Below are 22184 nucleotides of genomic sequence, written 5' to 3' on the forward strand. Positions count from 1 at the left end.
TGTCAGGGAAAATGTATGGGTAAAAAGTACATTATTTACTTTAAAAAAGGAGTGAAGTCAAAGTACTAGTAGTCAAAAAATATGTAGAAGTAAAGTACAGATACTCAAAAAAACTACTTAAGTAGTACTTTAAAGTACTTTACATCACTGAATACAAGCACATATGCCTCTAGTTGTGTGCTGGAATAGTTAGCACATATACCTCTAGTAATGCATGGGAATATTTGGGAACAGATATCCTAAATTTAAATCACTTTGAACTGATTTCCGGGTGATTTTTGTCTTATGTGCAACAATTAATTACATCTCTTTTTTTTTATATCAAAATTCTCACCTTGGGGGCCAAATAAAATCACCTGCTTGCCGCTTATTGAGGAACCCTGATAAAGACCATCCAAAAATACCAAGGCACTCTTATCAGAAAAGCGCACTTAAAACCTTTGAGTTTGCATCCATGTAGTAACATTAAAACAAATGAATCAATGCCACAATCCTGAGAAATGAGAGCACCTACCATAATGAACTATTAATGAACCATAATGAACCCATCTGAACAAGAGGAATACCCATGTAAGAATGCTGTTCATCGACTACAGCTCAGCATCTAACACCATAATACCCTCCAAACTCGTCATCAAGCTCGAGACCCTGGGTCTCGACCCCGCCCTGTGCAACTGGGTACTGGACTTCCTGACGGGCCGCCCCCAGGTGGTGAGGGTAGGTAACAACATCTCCACCCCGCTGATCCTCAACACTGGGGCCCCACAAGGGTGCGTTCTGAGCCCTCTCCTGTACTCCCTGTTCACCCACGACTGCGTGGCCATGCACGCCTCCAACTCAATCATCAAGTTTGCAGACGACACTACAGTGGTAGGCTTGATTACCAACAACAATGAGGCGGCCTACAGGCAGGAGGTGAGGGCCCTTGAAGTGTGGTGTCAGGAAAATAACCTCACACTCAACGTCAACAAAACAAAGGAGACGATCGTGGACTTCAGGAAACCGCAGAGGGAGCACCCCCCTATCCACATCGACAGGACAGTAGAAAGTTTAGAACTACAATACAATTTGATTTGATTTGTTACTATGAGTGCACAGATTTCTTTTACAAATTGCTTGTGTGTTGTTCTAATTTAAGATACCTAATAATGAGAGATTTTCTCAACGCTTTATTTGAAAGTCTGGTGTGTTTCCCACTGTCACTGTAACACACTGTTCATAAACCCTGTAATCATGAGACATATGACCACCCTCAAGGTGTTTCCGCCCTGGAAAATTTCACTATTTTTTTCAAACAAAGGATTGTGTTGATCCAAACCAACCCGTACTGACTATTTTATTTTTACATTGTCCTTCTCAGCACAGTTTTTCAACATCTGAATTTTTGAATTCTTTAACTAGGGAAGTCAGTTAAGAACCAAATCTTAATTGCAATGGCAGCCTAACCCAGATGATTCTGGGCTAATTGTGAACCACCCTATAGGGTTCCCAATCACAGCCAGTTGCAACTCAGCCTGGATTTAAACCAGGGACAACAGTGATGTTTGAATTTGAACCAGAGACTACAGTCATGCACTGAGATGCAGTGCCTTAGACCACTGCACCACTCAGGAGCTGCTGTTGCTTGCTCCACTCATGACCCTAGAAACTTTTCAATCTGTAATTTTAGAGGAGCATAATTTACATTTCAAACACATTGATGTCTTTTTATTTTCTGCTCTAAGTAGGCTGTACCACATTTGATTGACAGAAGACAACGCATAATTTTCTGTGGTGGTGGTGGTTTTGTACTTGAGTAAATCAGTCATCGCTCCTTTAATGCCGTGACGTCATATACGGGAATCACATGTCCACACACTTCGGGAAGATTTGTATTGGTACCGCGGCTGGGCTTGGAAAATATTGGGAAATGGCTACCCTTGAACTATTATGGACAGAATCCGTAAACATGTGGACTAATGTGCATGTGACACAGTAGAGAAGTGCATAGAGTATTTATAGGAACCGGCTTTTATAACGCTATCAGCTTGCTCAAGCATGCATGGAAATCTATGGGAATTCATTGTTGGCGGAGATTCACCCATTAACAGGAAGTAGGAATAGCCAAGCGACTGAAGCTGTTTTGATCAGTGTGCTTTTTAAACATTTGTTTATTTTTTAAATTATTACACTTTAAACAAAACAAATAAATAAACCAGTGTTTTTATAATCAAAGTGGGAAAAATATCAATGGAATATTGTAACAAAAAATTCAAAGTCACTGGTGCTCGAACCTGTGTGAGAAGCTGTTTTTGAAAGTCCCATGTATAGACTTTCAGTTTGCTTTTGTGCTGTTTTTATATATTTTTGTAGTCTTATTTTTTTAACAGACCATATCAATTGGATGTATACAAGAACAACGAACTAACTTTTGATGCCATGTCTGAGAGAAACGTGTAAGCGGTTTTAACAAGTTTTTCGAAGGTCGAAGACCTCCACCCAAGATGAGGTCTTCTTTGGCTCCCGGTATCAGACTGATCACGTCCTTCTCAAGAGACAGCTGGTAAGTTTCTACTGTCTTTGAATTCTATTGTGTGTGTGTGTGTGACACCCTTTATGCAAACAAAGCTATTGCATTGTACAGTATGTAGGTTGATGATTTTGTCCCTAATCAGATAGAAGTCTATGATTGGCTAGACATGAGGCTGTAACCTGGTCTCAAAGCATTTTGTATAATTCTGTAGTATGAAATGTTACGTTTCGTATGATATGTATTCATTTGTGGATATCCACAATATGTTACGAATTTGCAAACATACAATATGTAACGTATTTGCGAAATGATATGTTACAGATTCTAATTTGTTGTGGCTAATGTTAGCTAGGTGACTAACGTTAGCTAGGTTAAGGTTAGGGTTCAGGAGCATCATGGCAAAAACTGATAGACTGGCCAGTGGCCAAGAGCTTTTACCTATAGACCATCAGGCTGCTAAATAGCCAACAATAGTCAGCTACCTCGAAAATTCAAGCAGCTTGGGTGCTGCCATATAGTTAGAATTAGAAGTGCCCATCCAAGAAAGCACAAGGTCATTGGACACAGATAAAATGACGTCAAATCAAGTTATATCTACCGTAGCTTTTATTGGACTGATAATGTCAACATCATATTTTCAAAATCTTAGCTAGCAGTCATCACCATGAATCAAGTCGACAATCTACTGGCAAATAATTTTCAAACCTTGTCTTATGAAGATAAATTATAAATAAAATGTATCGGTGCTCATCGGCCATTGGACATAAACATTAGTTTATGTTGGAAATCGCAAATTCAACAATGAGTGGTGTGGAAGGAATCAGTGGCTAACTGCAAGCATTGCAAAGCAATCACTAGCCTGTTATTCAGTGGAATGGGTGTGTGGTCCAAGTCTAGGTTTAAGGGTCTCTTTTCCAAGCTTAAAAAGATAAACATTAGCCATGCTGTCAATCCAGCATGACTTCTGCCGTGTTCAAAACAACTGGAGACTCGGAACTGGCAAATCTCTGACTTCAGTGAGTTCAAGAACACTGGGAACAACAAGCTCCAACTGGGGAAAATACATTTTGAACTGTCATCCATCTCAGAATTCCAAGTCGGGAACTCGGGGTAAGACCGGCCCATGTTCTGAATTCTGTCGCTCTACATTTCAAAAGTGCTGAACAAATAGTTATATTGGCTGCGTCCGTCCTAGCTCGCTCATTAATGTCTTAATTGAAATGACAGATTGCTCTTATCGTCATCCCCTTATGCCATAGTTTGTACATCTCAATTGTCAGGAGAAACCACATTTTGTTTAAGCAAGTCAGCCTTTTTTTTAAAGGCAGTAAATGAGGCTGAATGAACTGTTTCTCTGCCAGACAAGGCTCCGCTGATGTAGCCAGGTGTAGCAGTGGTAAGGTGTTGGGACAGCTTTATGTAGGCCCTAACAGTTTGTGGGCACTGTTTGCCACTTTTATAGTGCAATTAATGTATCGTTTAGTGTTGTGTAGTGCCTTTGCTGGCATGCATATTTGCTATTTTTTGGGGTGTTTGCCCCACCAAGATTTACATGCTAAAATCGTCACTGTTCATTACGTATAGTTGAGGTCGACCGATTTAATCTCCATGGTCGATTAATTAGGGCCGTTTTCAATACAATCGGTAATCGGCATTTTTGGACGCCCGATTACATTGCATTCCACAAGGAAACTGCGTGGCAGGCTGACCACCTGTTTTGAAAGTGCAGCAAGGAGCCAAGGTAAGTTGCTAGCTAGCATTAAACTTATCTTATAAAAAACAATTAATCTTAATGTAATCACTAGTTAACTACACATGGTTGATGATATTACTAGTTTAACTAACTTGTCCTGCGTTGCATAATCAATGTGGTGCCTGTTAATTTATCATTGAATCACAGCCTACTTCGCCAATCGGGGGAGGATTTAACAAAAGCGCATTCGTGAAAAAAGCACAATTGTTGCACAAATGTACCTTCCTATAAACTTCAATGCCTTCCTTAAAATCAGTACACAGAAGTATATATTTTTAAACCTGCACATTTAGTTAACAGAAATTCATGTTAACAGGCAATTTTAACTAGGGAAATTGTGTCACTTCTCTTGCGTTCATTGCACGCAGAGTCAGTGTATATGCAACAGTTTGGGCTGCCTGGCTCATTGCGAACTAATTTGCCATACTTTTACATAATTATTACATAACATTGAAGGTTGTGCAATGTCACAGCAATATTTAGACTTAGGGTTGCCACCCGTTCGATAAAATACGGAACGGTTCCGTATTTCACTGAAAGAATAAATGTTTTGTTTTCGAAATTATAGTTTCTGGATTTGACCATATTAATGACCAACGGCTCGTATTTCTGTGGGTTTATTATATTATAATTAAGTCTATCATTTGATAGAGCAGTCTGACTGAGCGGTGGTAGGCGACAGCAGGCTCGTAAGCATTCATTCAAAATTTACTGCGTTTGCCAGGCTCTTAGCAATGCTTGCTTCACAGCGCTGTTTATGACTTCAAGCCTATCAACTCCTGAGATTAGGCTGGCAATACTAAAGTGCCTGTTACAACATCCAATAGTCAAAGGTATATGAAATACAAAATGGTATAGAGAGAAATAGTCAATGCGTCATAATTTCTATAATAACTACAACCTAAAACTTCTTAACTGGGAATATTGAACCACCAGCTTTCATATGTTCTCATGTTCTGAGCAAGGAACTTAAACGTTAGCCTTTTTACATGGCACATATTGCACTTTTACTTTCATCTCCAACACTGTGTTTTAGCATTATTTAAACCAAATTGAGCATGTTTCATTATTTATTTGAGACTAAATAGATGTTATTTATGTATTCTATTAAGTTAACATAAAAGTGTTGATTGTTCATTCAGTATTGTTGTAATTGTCATTATTACAAATATATATATATATATATAAAAATCGGCCGATTAATCGGCATCTGCTTTTTTTGGTCCTCCAAAAATCGGTATTGAAAAATCATAATCGGGCGACCTCTAGTATAGTTAAAACCAATGATGTATATAAACCTTGGATTGCTAATGCTATGTTTTGGCCAATGAGAGGCTTTGAAGTCACCGGTCGACCATATTGGAACTCCCCAGAAGACACAGTCCTCTATAGTCTATAGGAATTAATAGAATTCTACAGTATTTTAAATTAAATGTTTCATTTTTAGCAAACTGGTTGCTAAAACTCTAATAGTTTGATTGTTTTGTTACAAACTGAAATTTGGCTCTGTATAGTGTAGAAAATCATTGAACCATCTAAACCACTGTGAAATATATTTTCCATAACCAAAAATATTGTATTTTCAGCTGTTTGAAGCTGGTGTACAAAACCGAAAGTAAAAGACACAAAAACAAAACTTAAGAATAGGAAGCATGGAAATAGAGCACATAGAACAGATGTACCGCTTCTTAGACATGCTTTTAATGAGTGACAGATCTATAACTCACATTTCTATGTGCACTTGGTCAGTTTGCCCCAAGAAGTTACATATTGCAGCTTTAAGTATTTTGTTGTAGTAGGGACATTTTTAACATTAGAACTTTCAAATAAGTATACTTTAAAGCTGCAATATGTAACTTTTTGGGCGACCTGACACTGTCTACCGTTGTACTAGCTAGCTAGCGTTGTCTCCCCTGCCTATTCTTCTTCTGTGGGTTTTATCTGTGTTTGGTATCCAACGTTATGGTGCATTACCGCCACCTATTCCCGCCTGTGTACTGGGGTCCTAGCTTAAAAATGGACCAGTTGAGGTATAAAGAGGGTTTCCTGCAGATGCAGGAATGCCCACAATGTTGAAACGCCATGAATTGTGGGCCACAATTGTGTTATTTTCACTTTAAACCCCATATTCAAAGATGTCTTGTGCAAAAAGAAGAATCAAATTTTATGTGAAAACATCCTAGGTGAAGGCCATCTACACTGTTGGATTTCTACAACATTTCATCAATCCACAATACTTTCTGGATTATTGCTGTCACTGATCTAGGTTGTTCCATAAACCTGACCAAATAGTCACACTTTGTCCTAGATTTAGTCAGTCAAACTGTAAAGGTCACTGCAGGTTGAGTCTTGTGCACAACACTTTCTCCTGAATGTTTGTGTCCGAAATGGCATCCCAGTAGTCACTACATTTGACCAAGGCCCTAGTGTACTGCTTTTGATCAGGGTCCATAGCGCTCTGGACAAAAGTAGTTCAGTAATAGGGTGTCTTTTTGGATGCATCTTATGTGTTGTGTGCAATTAGCTTGAGGATGAGGAGTTTACACCAGGTTCTGAGTGAGGTGTGTTACTAAAATCTAAATGTGGTAAAGCCTTCCTTTCCACTCCAGGAAATGTAAACAGGTCAATACAGAGCGTGTGTGGTGTAGCTAGCTTCCTTCCTGTGCAGTGTACACCTCGTGTCAGCTAAGTCCCTGTACTGCTCTCAGCCGTGATTAACTCTTCTGAATACCCTGTTTGGTTCCCACTAAAAAACAAGCCTATGTGTACTGCCTACTGTACAGACAAGACCATGTGAACAATTGTTTTGTTTTCTCTTCTCCTCAGATCCTTCTTCAGGATGGTAGTTTGAAGCCTTTCTCTCTCCTTCTCTCTTTTTTAAAATCTTTTTCCCTCTCTCTCCCCCTCCCTGTCTTATGAGACTAACATCCCATAATACCCAAGCCCTGTAGACCTCTAGATAATGTATAAGAGACTGTCCAAAAAATGTGTGTGTGCTTTGACAAAGGTGAGGTTGTTGATGGCATAGTATTTGCTTTGGACAACATTAGAATGAGCTCTTTTTCTACTCTCTGTGCAGGTACAGAGGTTTCACCCTCTTCCTCACCTTTCTCTTCTATACCAGCTACCATCTCTCCCGGAAACCCATCAGCATCGTCAAGGTGATACACTGACTTCACAAACCTGTATGAAACGTTATCTTATTTATTTGTATTTTTAAATGTAACCTTTATTTAACCAGGCATCTTAACGTAAGGCCACACTGTTCAGCTCTATATTCTAACATATCTAAGTGTTCTAGGTCACAAAAGCCCTAGAACACTCAAGTTGCACTACAATAGTTAACATAGTCATTTTTGAGATAGTTATATGATAGTGGCTGTTTTTGTTTCGAGATGTTTAAGCTGGTTGCGTCTTGAAGGCCTAGTGTTTTGTGTCCATGTGTGTAATCTCTGGTTATTGCCCTATGTATATACAGAGTGAGCTGCACAAAAATTGTTCCACCCTCATTCGGCCACCAAACCTCAACGGAACTGACAATGAAACCTGGTGTGACTGGGCGCCATTTGGTGAGTCCTTGGCTTGACTTGACTTATTCGTTCATTTTTAAAAAGGAATAAAAATGCTTCCAACACATTTCCAAAGTGTTTCTGAGAATATAGAAAGCACACCATGTCAGTAGAATGAATCAGTTTTTATGTTGCTGTTTAAGCATTACGACAGCAGATTTCATTCTGACATTTTCTGTGCCAACTCGTTTTCTCCAGACCAGGACAACTACCAGACGCTGTTTGGAGCCGTGGACAACTCTTTCCTCGTTGCTTATGCCGTTGGCATGTTTTTCAGGTAGGCAGAATGATGTAAATTCTATCATTTTTTTTGTGGGTGTGTGTGCTTGCGTGTGTATTAAACCTCACTACAAGGAGTTGTGTTGTGTGTTTTGACAGTGGGATATTTGGTGAGCGCGTGCCCTTGCGCTACTACCTGACCACCGGGATGCTTCTCAGTGGTCTCTTCACATGTCTGTTTGGCCTGGGCTTCTACTGGAACATCCACTCTATCTGGTACTACGCCTTCGTCCAGGTAAGGGTTAAATCTCCTCTAAAACCATTGTCACTCGCTTACACCCCGCCCCATAGTTACCTTTGAGTTCAGGCCCGACCTGGGGCATGTTCATAAGAGTTTGCAGCGGAAACATTTTGCAACGGGAAGTCCTGGTAGTCCCTCTGTTTCAGTCAGTTGTCTTGTGTTTCGTGCCTAATGAACACAGCCTGGTACTGAAAAACAACAGTTTAAAGTTACATCTTTGTCCACACTGTGTATACTGGGCCTTGTGTATGCATGCACATTCATGAGTTTTCCTATCTGAGCATATGCAGCAACAAAACAACTTGGGAAAGTCAGGTAAAAGTTGGCATGGGGGCTTTAGGCACTATCACATGACAGATCAGCAGTATCATATGATGTAGAGCGTGTGAGGGAGGCTGAGGGATTGTTTCCATGCCAGTGCTTTTCTCAAGGCTATGTGTGTGATAATATAATGGTGTGGGTAACCGGCCCAGCCCCCTTCTCTTTTCTGTGTCCTTGTTTGTATCTCTCTCATGGGAATACAAAACATCTCTCCCATCTTTTTTTTTTCCTCTCATCGGGTTGGGTATAGGGGCATATTTAATGTTGAAATTAAAAGCATCTAAAACTCTAAATCTCCCTCTTACTTCCCTAGGCAATGAATGGACTAGTGCAGACAACGGGCTGGCCTGCAGTGGTGGCCTGCGTTGGGAACTGGTTTGGAAAGGGGAAGTGAGTGAGACATATTCTTACTCTTGACTGGTTCAGCAATGCTGAGTGCACAGTATCAGTACCCCTTTTCCATATTGTGTAGGGTATTTTTTTGTTTGTTGCTCAAGGTCAGTCACATTATGTGAAATTAAAAACAGAACTCTCCGGTCACTTCCTTTGTTTGAGTGTAATGAGTGTTTGGAAATTCAAAATAGGAACAATTTACAGATGTCCAGTTTCCAATTCAGCATTTCACTGCCGGAAGCTGTCCTCAGTATTTAGTACCGGTATGTTGAATGTTTTAAGTATATATTGAGTTCACTCCAATAAATTCCCTATGTTCAAGTTAAGTTAATGTAAGCAGGCTCACTGTCTCACCTTTCACTGTCAAGATGTACAATGTTTCTAAACCCACTTCTTTCGTGTCCATCCCATCTGTGTGTGTCTGCCCTTCTCCCTCCAGGCGAGGGTTCATCATGGGCGTGTGGAACTCGCACACCTCGGTAGGCAATATCCTGGGATCGCTCATCGCCGGCATCTTTGTATCCTCGGCCTGGGGCATGTCCTTCATCGTGCCCGGCATCATTATCGCTTCCACGGGCATTCTTTGCTTCTTCTTCCTGGTGGAGAGTGAGTGTGACCTTTGACCTCTGGGTCTGTTTTCATAGAGAAAGTAGGAGTGCTGATCTAGGATCAGTTTTGCCTTTTAGATTATAATGAATGGACAGAGGGGGCCTGATCCTAGATCACTATTCTTACTTTGAGATGTTCAAAACATGTCAACAGGACCATAGTGCTGACTGCATAAACCACTGCAACCTATTGAAGCTTGATACCGTAGATCATAGAATCCAAATGAAATGGTATACAATATTCATTGCCATTAGAAAGTTATTATGGAGGGTACGTTTTTATTAACCTAGTTTGAAAATGGATCATGTTGCGTTCCCCCGACAGGATTTATCCGAGAGTTTTTACTCTGCATGAATTTCATATTCAACCTAGACTGTTTTCATTTAGACATGTAAAATGAGAATAGGCTCGTCCCAAGACGTATTTTGACATGAAAATGGATTTGTGAGCACACCCTTCTTTTTTTTTTGTCACAGAACCAGAAGATGTCGGCTGCAGCCCTCCGCAGCACCATGTAAGTATAACCAAAGAACATATGAAGTAATGGGTGCCTTTAGTATTATAGAGAAGGGCTGCCTTGCTCAAGGGCAGTCGGTGTCGGTGGCACCTGAGATTTGATATCAGCCCTGCTTTTGTAACCTCTATGCTACCAGCTCCCACCAGATTATGGCCTGGTTTTGTTTTGACCAATGTTTTGTCATTGTATTAATTCCCTTTCTTTCGAAAGACTTGATATTATAGAGTAATAGAAGACATGTTAGACTATACATAAAACATAGTCAATAGTTGTAGCCCTGGTTAGAACAATGCTAATGGCTGTGTATGAGCAGGAGGACAACGAGAAGGAGCCTCTCTTACAAAACTCATCTAGTAGCGAGGAGATCTTCAGCAGTCCTGGCCTGTCCAACTCTATCTCCTCCGAGTCGACAGAGGAGCACACCGAGGCCATCAGCTTCTGTGGGGCCCTCAGGATACCTGTGAGTGCGGATCACTATCTACTTTAATTTCAAGCTGTTTCATTTGCTTTCTGTTGTGACTCATCGTTGATCATTTATTATATTTATAAAATATTATTTTAAATACATTTTTACAAATATTTTCCTTTATTATTTTCACCCCCCCACCCCCCTAATTGTAGTAAACTACACTGAACTAAAAATATAAACACGACATGTAAAGTGTTGGTTCCATGTTTCTTAAGCTAAATTAAAAACAAAAAAAAGTGTTGCGTTTTTATATTTTTGTTATTTTTTTAATATTTTCTTTATTTATTATTTTCCCCTAACCCTACCACCCCTCCCTTAATTGGAGTAAACTAATAGACAACAATACTTAGGCTTCCACTTCCAGTATAAACATATTGCATACATTTCATGTACAGTATATTTTACATGAGTTATCTTTTGTTTGTTTTTAGTCCCAGCATTCAGCTACCCTCAACCACTTCCATATATCTCTGAAGACCATCCAGTTTTGATTTATTGTTATGACAGTTGCTATGACTGCTCTATGACCAGTGTGTAATAAACTCAGCAAAAAAAGAAACGCCCTCTCACTGTCAACTGCGTTTATTTTCAGCAAACGTAACATGTGTAAATATTTGTATGAACATAACAAGATTCAACAACTGAGACATAAACTGAACAAGTTCCACAGACATGTGACTAACAGAAATGGAGTAATGTGTCCCCGAATAAAGGGAGGGTCAAAAGTAACTGTCAGTATCTGGTGTGGCCACCTGCTGCATTAAGTACTGCAGTGCATCTCCTCCTCATGGACTGCACCAGATTTGAAAGTTCTTGCTATGAGATGTTACCCCACTCTTCCACCAAGGCACCTGCAAGTTCCCGGACACATCTGGGGGGAATGGCCCTAGGCCTCCAATCCAACAGGTCCTAGACGTGCTCAATGGGATTGAGATCTTGGCTCTTCGCTGGCCATGGCAGAACACTGACATTCCTGTCTTGCAGGTAATCATGCACAGAACGAGCAGTATGGCTGGTGGCATTGTCATGCTGGAGGGTCATGTCAGGATGAGCCTGCAGGAAGGGTACCACATGAGGGAGGAGGATGTCTTCCCTGTAACGCACAGCGCTGAGATTGCCTGCAATGATAACAAGCTCAGTCCGATGATGCTGTGTCACACTGCCCCAGACCATGACGGACCCTCCACCTCCAAATCGATCCCGCTCCAGAGTACAGGCCTCGGTGTAACGCTCATTCCTTCAATGATAAACGCAAATCCGACCATCATCCCTAGTGAGACAACACCGCAACTCCTCAGTGAAGAGCACTTTTTACCAGTCCTGTCTGGTCCAACGACAGTGGGTTTATGCTCATAGGCGACGTTGTTGTCGGTGAGGACCTGCCTTACAACAGGCCTACAAGCCCTCAGTCCAGCCTCTCTCAGCCTATTGCGGACAGTCTGAGCACTGATGGAGGGATTGTGCATTCCTCGTGTAACCCGGGCAGTTGTTGCCATCCAGTACCGGTCCCGCAGGTGTGGTGTTCGGATGTACCGATCCTGTGCAGATGTTGTTACATGTGGTCTGCCACTGCGAGGACGTCAGCTGTCCCGTCCTGTCTCCCTGTAGCGCTGTCTTAGTCTCACAGTACGAACATTGCAATTTATTGCCCTGGCCACATCTGTAGTTTTCATGCCTCCTTCCAGAATGCCTAAGGCACGTTCACGCAGATGAGCAGGGACCCTGGGCATCTTTCTTTTGGTGTTTTTCAGCATCAGTAGAATGGCCTCTAGCGTCCTACGTTTTCATAACTATGACCTTAATTGCCTACTGTCTGCAAGCTGTTAGTGTCTTAGCCGACCGTTCCACAGGTGCATGTTCATTAATTGTTTATGGTTCATTGAACAAGCACTGGACACAGTGTTTAAACCCTTTACAATGAAGATCTGTGAAGTTATTTGGATTTTTACTAATTATCTTTGAAGGACAGGGTCCTGAAAAACGGATGTTTCTTTTTTTGCTGAGTTTGTGTGATATATTATCTTACAGGGTGTAATGGAGTTCTCCCTCTGTCTGCTGTTCGCTAAGCTTGTTAGCTACACCTTTCTCTACTGGCTTCCTCTCTACATCTCTAATGTTGGTACGTACTCAGTTTAGCTCCTATTTGTTGACAGTTCACCTGAGGTTTCAAATGATATCAATGCTTATAAGCTGATAATGATGTGCTTTGCATTTTGAGATGCGCCATTAGTTAATTTGGCATACACTGTGTCGCTAAAAATTCAGAATGTTTATTTCCTCAGCCCATTTTGACCCCAAGGAAGCTGGGGACATGTCAACACTATTTGATGTAGGAGGAATTGTGGGTAAGCCTTAACAGTCATGTGACTGACTTTATATGGAATTAGGTAACCTTTATCGCACAATACTCTGAGAGATCATATGAGGAACCAGGAAGCTCTTCTCTGATTGATCTGTATGTTTTGTCTACACTGTAGTTATAACAAGTCATAGACATAACGAGGGGTTTCTGCAGTCATAACAAAACATAGACATACCAAGTGATGTCTGCAGTCAGAAAAGTTCTCATTAGAATTGCCCAATGATTTGCTCCTACTGTATTGGTGTCTGAGCACTTACTATTGATCTTCAATGCAGCTCCTCAAAGGCTGAATATGTTCAGATGATGTAGGACTGCTATTTTCCCCTACGTGTTAAGTCTGTGTTAAGCGTGTGTTGTGTGTCTACAGGAGGCGTTGTGGCTGGACTGGTGTCGGACCAAACTGGGGGCAGAGCCTCAACCTGCTGTGTCATGTTAATAGTGGCTGCTCCTATGGTGAGTGTGCACTCACACAAAAAAACTGGCTTTTACCATGTGTAACACCATGGACATGTCTCTTTATTATAGTACACTCATGACTTCTCTGTGAATTGTAAATGTGGCATTTGAGAGTAATATGCACATTCCAATCTTTAGAAAACCGGTGCTGGGCAAAAATGTACTGTATATCATGAAAGGAAAGGCCTGCACAAATGCCTGAATTGCAAATCTTTACTGGACACACTTTATGTTCACTAATGAAAAGAGGAAATTCTCTCAGTAAATGTGTTGATCACATACAGTACCAGTCAAAAGTTTGGACGCACCTACTCATTGTGCAAAGTTGTCATCATACTTTGAAGAATCTCAAATATACAATATATTTTGATTTGTTTGACACTTTTTTGGTTACTACATGATTCCATATGTGTTATTTCATAGTTTCGATGTCTTCACCATTATTCTACAATGTAGAAAATAGTACAAATAAAGAAAAACCCTTGAATGAGTAGGCGGCTCCAAACTTTTGATGCTGGTACTGCATATGTCATGTAAATATGACTGCCTGGTGGACTGAAAAAGGAATTTGGCTGCACTTGTAGCTCTGGAATTGGCAGTGAAATTCACCCGCTGACCGAGAAATATTTCGTGATAGGTTGCAAGGTCCTTGACAGTATTGTGTCAATCTGTTTTTCAGCATAGCTAAATATTTTCCTTTGGGTTTACATGTGGGTTATTAAATCATGAGCAAATCCTTCAAGAGTGCCACCTTTTATCCAAAATCCAGTCCAAATGTTTGTTTTGATTTCCTAGCTGTTCCTGTACAACCACATTGGACAGTATAGCCTAGCAACCACAATCGGTAAGAGATACATTTGTTTTTTTTTTGTATGGCATTTGACTTTAAAACCATACAGCCATTTTAGTCTCAGTCCCTCCTGCTAACAACTACATCAATGCTCCAATTTAACACATTGTAGGGCGAGTTACATTCGGTGCATTCAACTGAAGTAGGCAATCAACATAACCACATATCACAATAAATCTTCTTTAAAAATACCCTTGCTATCTGCCAGCTAGCGTACTGTACATGCCTGATTCTCTCACAGTGCTGTGTTGTTGTGTAACTCTGCACCGTAGGGATGCTGTTGGTGTGTGGAGCCCTGGTGAACGGACCCTACGCCCTCATCACCACCGCTGTGTCTGCTGACCTGGTAAGCATATCCATTCCAGAATGGACCACTTCATGCCTCTAACATGAGGTCCTCACCTCTCCCGAAGTCACACGGAGGAGATAAGCTCCTCATTGCCCTAACTCCCCCTACATCCCCTGTTAGTCCACGGCTCTATGTTAATGCGTCTTTCCTCGATTCCTTGCATTCTGTCTCCCTTGTCTCTTTCTCAAACCGATTCAAGGTGCAGACAATCACCTTCAATGCGTTTTGAGGAGAGAGGACGCAAGGAATCGAGGAGACAAATTGAGGAATAGGATTCAATGTTGATTCATAATGAGTGTTTTTCCTTTCATAGGGGACACATGAGAGCCTGAGTGGAAACTCTAGAGCGTTGTCAACGGTCACGGCCATAATTGACGGCACAGGGTCAATAGGTATGCGGGGAATGTCTGGGCCACATCGGGGATTGGTGCTGATTTTGTTGTTTTAGTTTTGACGCTTGTAATGGTGACCAGTAATGGGTTAGTGGGGCTGTGGTGCATTTATGTGCGCCTGTGTCAATGCATGAAGGAATGTTTTTATTTATTTATTTGAGGTCACCTATGTTTCGAGATTCACTTCAATGCTCACTTATTGCAGTGTAATGTGGCAATTGACAAATTGTTTTATACAGTTGTTCATGTACAAGGTCCATGGCTAATTGCCATGCACAATTATTTTCCATTGTAAATCATGTAGTGTTCTAAAGGCAGACTTTTTTTGATTGTTGTCCCAAATCAAATTGTATATCCAGACCTGGGGCCTTATTTATCAAAGCTGCGTGCACACACAAAAAAGCCTCTAAACATTGCGTGTGCCAGTTTTCCCCCAAAGGTTGGTATTTAACCATTTTGAACACGATGTGAAAGTAGGGGTATCTCCACGCATATCTCACTTCTAGTGGTTGATCAATTGTATTGCAAGCAAATATTGTTCTTTTGAGGGAAATGTGGGTGTTTGATACATCGGAATTGTAATAATACTAGACGAATAAAAACACCTAATGATAAAACGGATGCATTTGCCGTGGGTAAGGAGATCGCATGGCAGCATGTAGCCTATTGTGTTTATTTTATTGCCGTAAAACTTGATTTAATAGCTTTGGCATTTATTTGCTTAAATCACTGAACACAACAGGCGCTTATTAGAGATAGGTTTCTGTTTGAACTAGGCATCTATTTCCTTAATGCACACAGCTTTTTTTCTCATTTGCATAGTTAATTGCTTGGATCCAACATTCACTTCTAACATTTTAAGCCAATTATTCATTTCATGCACTGTGTTATCATTTACACATTATGTCACATTTCTTTTGTCGTAGTATGTCTCTATTTAGACAGAAAAAAACATTACTTGATGGAATAATTATTCTCCTCTGACTGCATTTTCAGCAGTTCTTACTTTCGGATGATTTCTAGGGGTCTGTACCCCCAAAGTTGTTGACTGTTTTTGTGCTTGATCGTTAGCTAGCAGTTCTCAGCTGTTAGCAGCCAATGGCGTGCAGTTTCTTACTGGTGATATAAAACAGAATATTTTTTTGTTGTCATTACTGAATTATTTAATGTAACAAATCAAACATTAAACCTTGTAAACAATTCATGGTAATCCATGGTAACCTCGTAAACAATTCAAACCCAGCGTTTATTTTCTGAAATGCGTGCCGTTGCCCAGCTATTTAAAGGGACAGGTGGCCATTTGAGGTTGAGCTTTTAATTGAAGTTTTACGGTATATAGGCCTAAATCATGATCATATTGCAGGACATGACTGTCCTTTTCTGACATGACTGGTTTATTCCCGCTACACAACATATAATAGTGTACCATTTATTCATCGCTCATTTAATAGCCAAACATGCTAGAAATTAAATAGACCGGTAGCCAATTTTAATATATTTGATAGTATGAATATACAGTAGGCTACAGTATAGCTGTGCGATAGGAGCGCACCATCATAGCCAATATATACATTCAGATCCTATACCAAGGCAGGAGATAGAAACACAATCATCTATTGAAAAGTGTTACATTTTCAATAGAAGTGTGCAATAGCATTTAGTCCTACTTTCACATTGTTCGAATAGAAAATGATACTTCCAGAATGTGCTGCTAGTGTTTGGCACTCGCTATAGGCGGCATGCAATTGTTTGAAAAAGTCAAGACAAAACATTCTGTGCATATCTCTACATAAATGTGATCAAATGTACCATTGCGCTTTACTTTACAACCTGTCATGGCCCAGTTCCAACATCTCCAAATCATACAGCAAATGAGGGTGTTTTTGTTACCATAAAAGGTGAATGGGGGCGTTTCCCAGGCGGGGTTGTAACGCTCGCGCAAATATAATATGGCTCTGATTTATCAATGAAAACGTATGCGCCAGTTTGATAAATCCCAATTTGTTGTTACCTGCAAATCCTAGAATCAACAATTTAGTGAGACATTTACACACGGTTGATAAATGTAGCCCCTGGTTTCAGGTGCTTGGTTTCCCCTGCTCAAGTGTTTGACTGTTATTCTGACTGTCCTGTAGGTGCTGCCCTAGGTCCTCTGTTAGCAGGGGTAATCTCTCCGACGGGGTGGAACAATGTCTTCTTCATGCTGATCACTGCTGATATCCTCGCCTGTTTGGTTAGTTTTTAGTCTTGTTTTATAAATCAGTGCAATATTTGAGCCACATGTACAAAGAAGGTGCTATACCTGTGGATTGTGTGCAATAGCGGTCTCCAACATTTTCTACCATGAGAGCTACTTTTAAAAAATAAATGTTGCAAGCTTCTATTTTATCCAATACATTACTGGGAGCTTGTACAGTGCATTTGGAAAGTATTCAGACCTTGTTACAGCCTTATTCTAAAATTGATTCAATAGTTTTTTCTTCATCAATCTGCACACAACAACCCATAAAGACAAAGGATAAATACGTTTTTTTTAGAAAGAAAAACAGGAAAACCTTATTTACATAAGTAATCGGACCCTTTGCTATGAGACTCGAAATTGAGCTCAGGTGCATCCTGTTTCCATTGATCATCCTTGAGATGTTTCTACAATTTGATTGGAAACCACCTGTGGTAAATTAAATTGATTTGACATGATTTGGTAAGGCACACACCTGTCTATATAAGGTCCCACAGTTGATAGTGCATGTCAGAGCAAAAGCCAAGCCATGAGGGCGAAGGAATTGTCCGTAGAGCTCTGAGACAGGATTGTGTTGAGACACAGATCTGGAGAGTGGTACCAAAACATTTCTGCTAATGTCTAAAACTGTTTTTCACTTTGTCATTATGGGTTATTGGGTGTAGATTGATGAGGATTTTTTTATTTAATCCATTTTAGAATAAGGCTGTAACGTAACAATGTGGAAAATGGGAAGGGGTCTGAATACTTTCTTATAAAAACATTTGTGTTATAAATATGTGGAAAATGTGTTTTTTTATATATATCTAAAACCATATATACAGTACCAGTCAAAAGTTTGGACACACCTACTCATTCCAGGGTGTTGCTTTATTTTCTACATTGTAGAATAATAGTGAAGACCTAAAAACTATGAAATGAAGCATATGGAATAATGTAGTAACCAAAAAAAGTGTTAAACAATTCAAAATATATTTTCTATTTGAGATTCTTCAAAGTAGCCACCGCCTTTGTACACTCTTGGCATTATCTCAACCAGCTTCATGAGGAATGCTTTTCCAACAGTCTTGAAGGAGTTCCCACGTATGCTGAGCACTTGTTGGCTGCTTTTCCTTCACGCTGCGGTCCAACTCATCCCAAGCCATCTCAATTTGTTTGAGGTTGGTAAACTGTGTTGAGTGTGCTGTCTTCCTGTTTTCCAGCTGCTGTCCAGGCTGGTGTATAAGGAGGTGAGGGGCTGGTGTGGACACAGCCCCAGACAAAGAGGGTGAGCCACTCATGAATACACCACTTATATCACCAATCAGGAAATCAAAAGCTGGTTTCATTTTTTTAAGTTGAAGAGGCTTCTAAGTGCAATAAGTCATAAAATAATAAGTTTGTGTATCTAAGGAGTGACCAAATACTGGCTCCTTAAGGGTACATTTTTTTTTTTGCAATTGAACTTGCGTGTGCACAAAAATGGCTCCTCAGTAGGGCTGTTGTACATTAGCCTCTCCCTGGAGGTTAAGGGTGCCCATTATTCTACTCCAAAGGGGCCTCCAGGCTGCTTATTAATTGGCCAGCTTTAAAGTAACTGTCCAGTATTTCCACATTTCTATGAAATATTACCTGAAATTAATTAAAATATCAGTGAAATAGTTTTCTTCCAAAACATGGTAATTAAGTATGTTAAAAAGCATATTTTATGTTTTGGAATGGTGTGGGCGTATTCCGGCCATAAAAAATATTAATGCGAGTAGACCACTTATTGGCCAGCTCATCCTCTATGAGGAAATATCAAGCATTCTTTTAAACATTCTGTTTGATACAAGTTTAAGGTGTGTTTTTTTTAAATGTTTTTTTTTTCTTCATTTTTTTCTCCAATTTATACATGTATAGAATGAATCGACAATAATATTTGGGTATGCGTTAACAGAATATTAACTTTTAAAAGTGAGAATTTAATTGGACAGTTTAAGAAAAAAATTGCAGTTACACCTCAGGCTATTTTTAGGCATCATAGGTAATCAATCACTATCAACCTGGGACAACCTACGTCTTGAGAGTTCTATTTTTCCAACCGGTTCCCATAGGATTTGAGACATGATTGTCTTTGAATGGATGACTTGAGTTGGGTCTTAGACGCTCAATCAAATGTGACACAGAATCTTCTCTGTTCACTGAGCGCTCAGGGTTCTTTATTCTTTCACAGCATCAAGTAACGGTTTATTGATTACAAGCACCTTTCCATGTTCTGCAAATCTATATACACTGGGCAACTGCGATTAACCCTTTGCACTTGTGGAAATTGGCTTATATGGATAGGGCTAAATTGAAATGTTTCTTACAGAAGAAATATGAAAAGCATATGCATAACCATGGTAGCAATGAAAGGGAACAATTTGGAGATCATGCAAAAATTCTTAGACCAAAGTTGTGAGGACACAAGACTGAATCCAAACATTACACTGTTGATTTTATGTGCATTTTATTTACTGTACTTTTCGCCGTATTTGTTGATAACAAAATCAGAAAATACTCTGGATACGCACAGTCTTTAACTATAAGGTGCTTTTTTTGAGCACTCCTAGCAGTGCCGTTGAGGAACTAGAGCAACCACACTTTTAGTTGTTTTCTTTGGTACACAGCCCTTCATCCCCGCCATCACACAACACAATTACTGTTGTTTACTCATACCAAAAAAACGGTTCATTAATAAATCTCAATCTGTCAGGTGGGCATAATTTGAAAGTCTGTACTATTGCCAACATGACTAGCTACGTTTATAAAATAGGATCTTAGTGTTAGGCTTTAACAATGCAATTCAGGGAAACGGATCATAATTTTGGCGCGCACAGAAAGGAGGCATGAGTGCATTCTGGTTCATGTGCCGTGGCAAATTTTCTTCACAATAGACAAACAGGCTCATCCTTGTCAGAACAACCCAGTGTATGATGCAATGTCATCTAGTAACTGTACGTCAAACATAGTGATCATAAACGCTAACTATACGACGTGAGTTTTATGATATGGAAATGTGAAGTGCACCTCTGGACTCAAAGGTGTTTGGCTTGCTTGTATGACGTGGTATTTATTATAATCATCTTATCTCATCTTTCAAAATACATAGTCCTCTGAGTTTATAGCATTTCCCTCACTCAGACAACAAGAAATGTGAAAAGTTGCCCAATTTAGATGCAGGGATGGGGGCAACTTCTTGTCGTGTGAGGTGCTCAAGTTCAGAATGGCTGTCAGAGACGTTATGTATAGCGTGATACTGTACAGCCACTGCGTTCCTGTTTAGGCGTTTATCAGTGCCCAAATCTGCCATTTTCAACCCTTATGCGAATGTAAAGGGTTAAGAGCCATTGTGACATCAAGTTTAACATATGTCATAGTAGGCTGTTTTGGAAACTATAGCAGTACTACATTACCCATAATTCACCATGTAACATGTCTGGTTTGTCATAATGGAATTACACTACAGTCCAAGGAGTCTTTCTTTGAGCTACCTAAGTGTCAAAGCTAAAAGGAAGCTGTATCCACCCCAATATCCACAACTGTGCAAGGCACCGGCCACTCTCACACTGTCCCATTTATTCCAAGTCCCAAACTAACCCTTACATCCTGTCAAATAATGCTGCCAAATAAAGCAGGCTCCATCCCCAACAACAATTGTGCACCTCATGGCTCTATACTGCCCCTCATTTATTCCACTTCCCAAACTGACTCCATAGCATTAGCCTCTCTCCAGCAAGTTTGAGAAAGTGCTAGGGACCGTGTTTACTTGCAACATTTTCAGAGAGGATACTCAGTTGAAGATTATGTGGTGCTTGCTTCTCCTCCAGTCCTCAAATATAAAATGACATTGAATTAATATGATCCAATGATTTGGTACCTATGTTAATGACCAGAATAGGTTTGTATTTGGTCCATTCTGAAATGGGCTAATCTCGCCTTGTGTTGTCAGGTTCAAAGAAATATGAGTGGGTGCCTGGGACAAGAGACCGTATCACACATGCAAGGAAGGACGCAGGAAAAAGGACCAAGAACTAACCCCTGAGGTGCATCAAGATTTATAGGGTGCCGATCCTTTCATCCTTCATCCTTAATGGCCCCAGACCCCGTCACCAGCGGATGAAAGGATCTGAAAAAGGAGGAAGGGGCCATTGATATTTTGGGACCATCTGACGGAGAGAGAGAATATGTCCTTTCTTCAAATGGTCGCAAAGCACTTTCTCTCTTATGCCTTTTTTATGATTATTTTGTATATATATTTTTTTTCTCTGTTTGCCCCTCTCGGGGCTGTGTGCATCTTTCATCTTATTATTAAAATAATGTGCACACTGCATTTCCCCAATCTCTCCTCAATGGTTACTATAAGTTAAAATCACATGCTAGCATTGGGCAAGCTAAATTGGGCGTGCATGTTTTGCACAATCTGGAGAACGCCGAGCAGCGAAGGAGGAGTTTTCAGTTGTAATCAAGTGCTGTGGCGGAAAATGTTGTCACTAACTAAACCAGTGCAGATAAGGATAAATTGTTTTACCAATCAAAAAATCAAGAATATTTCTCAGACAGTACCATCACATCCTTCCATTTGTTTCTGATGGAAATGTTTGTTGATCAATGATTAGACATTTGTTTGTATCCACCACATGCATTTGGTTGTTGTTTTGTTTTTGACTCCACCCCTCATAGTGGGCCTCACATGTTGAGCGGGGTGTGGTGATACTGATGGTTTCTACGGTTGTGGCCAGCTACGGACAGAAGTGACTTTACATCGCAGGTTAGGAGAACTAACGCAGCAGGTTAGGAGTATTAACATAGGAGAATGAGGTTAAGGTTAAGAATGAGGTTAATAACTTGATGGAGCTGTACCATCTAGCCA

At 40.2% G+C, this 22184-nt stretch overlaps 1 protein-coding gene across 1 annotated transcript; it reads left to right on the top strand.

Annotated features, from left to right (window-relative positions):
- Positions 1 to 1817: 1817 nt before the first annotated feature.
- LOC110537690 (glucose-6-phosphate exchanger SLC37A2) lies at positions 1818 to 21644 on the top strand. Its single transcript, XM_021623923.2, has 18 exons — positions 1818 to 2542; positions 7345 to 7426; positions 7744 to 7834; positions 8033 to 8111; positions 8213 to 8348; positions 8989 to 9065; positions 9508 to 9674; positions 10154 to 10191; positions 10508 to 10654; positions 12692 to 12782; positions 12946 to 13008; positions 13393 to 13478; positions 14277 to 14325; positions 14604 to 14677; positions 14994 to 15072; positions 17208 to 17305; positions 18514 to 18578; positions 21264 to 21644. The coding sequence occupies exons 1-18, from the start codon at positions 2484 to 2486 to the stop codon at positions 21277 to 21279; spliced, it is 1497 nt and encodes a 498-aa protein (XP_021479598.2). The 5' UTR covers positions 1818 to 2483; the 3' UTR covers positions 21280 to 21644.
- Positions 21645 to 22184: the final 540 nt, after the last annotated feature.

Source organism: Oncorhynchus mykiss, chromosome 12 (genome assembly GCF_013265735.2).
Source record: "Oncorhynchus mykiss isolate Arlee chromosome 12, USDA_OmykA_1.1, whole genome shotgun sequence".
Classification (NCBI taxonomy): Eukaryota; Metazoa; Chordata; class Actinopteri; order Salmoniformes; family Salmonidae; genus Oncorhynchus; species Oncorhynchus mykiss.

Coding starts and splice junctions, on each gene's coding strand:
- LOC110537690 (XM_021623923.2), top strand. CDS start 2,484: ATGAGGTCTTCTTTGGCTCCCGGTATCAGACTGATCACGTCCTTCTCA. Junction 10,192..10,507: donor GCAGCCCTCCGCAGCACCAT/GTAAGTATAACC, acceptor GTGTATGAGCAG/GAGGACAACGAGAAGGAGCC. Junction 14,326..14,603: donor TAGCCTAGCAACCACAATCG/GTAAGAGATACA, acceptor TCTGCACCGTAG/GGATGCTGTTGGTGTGTGGA.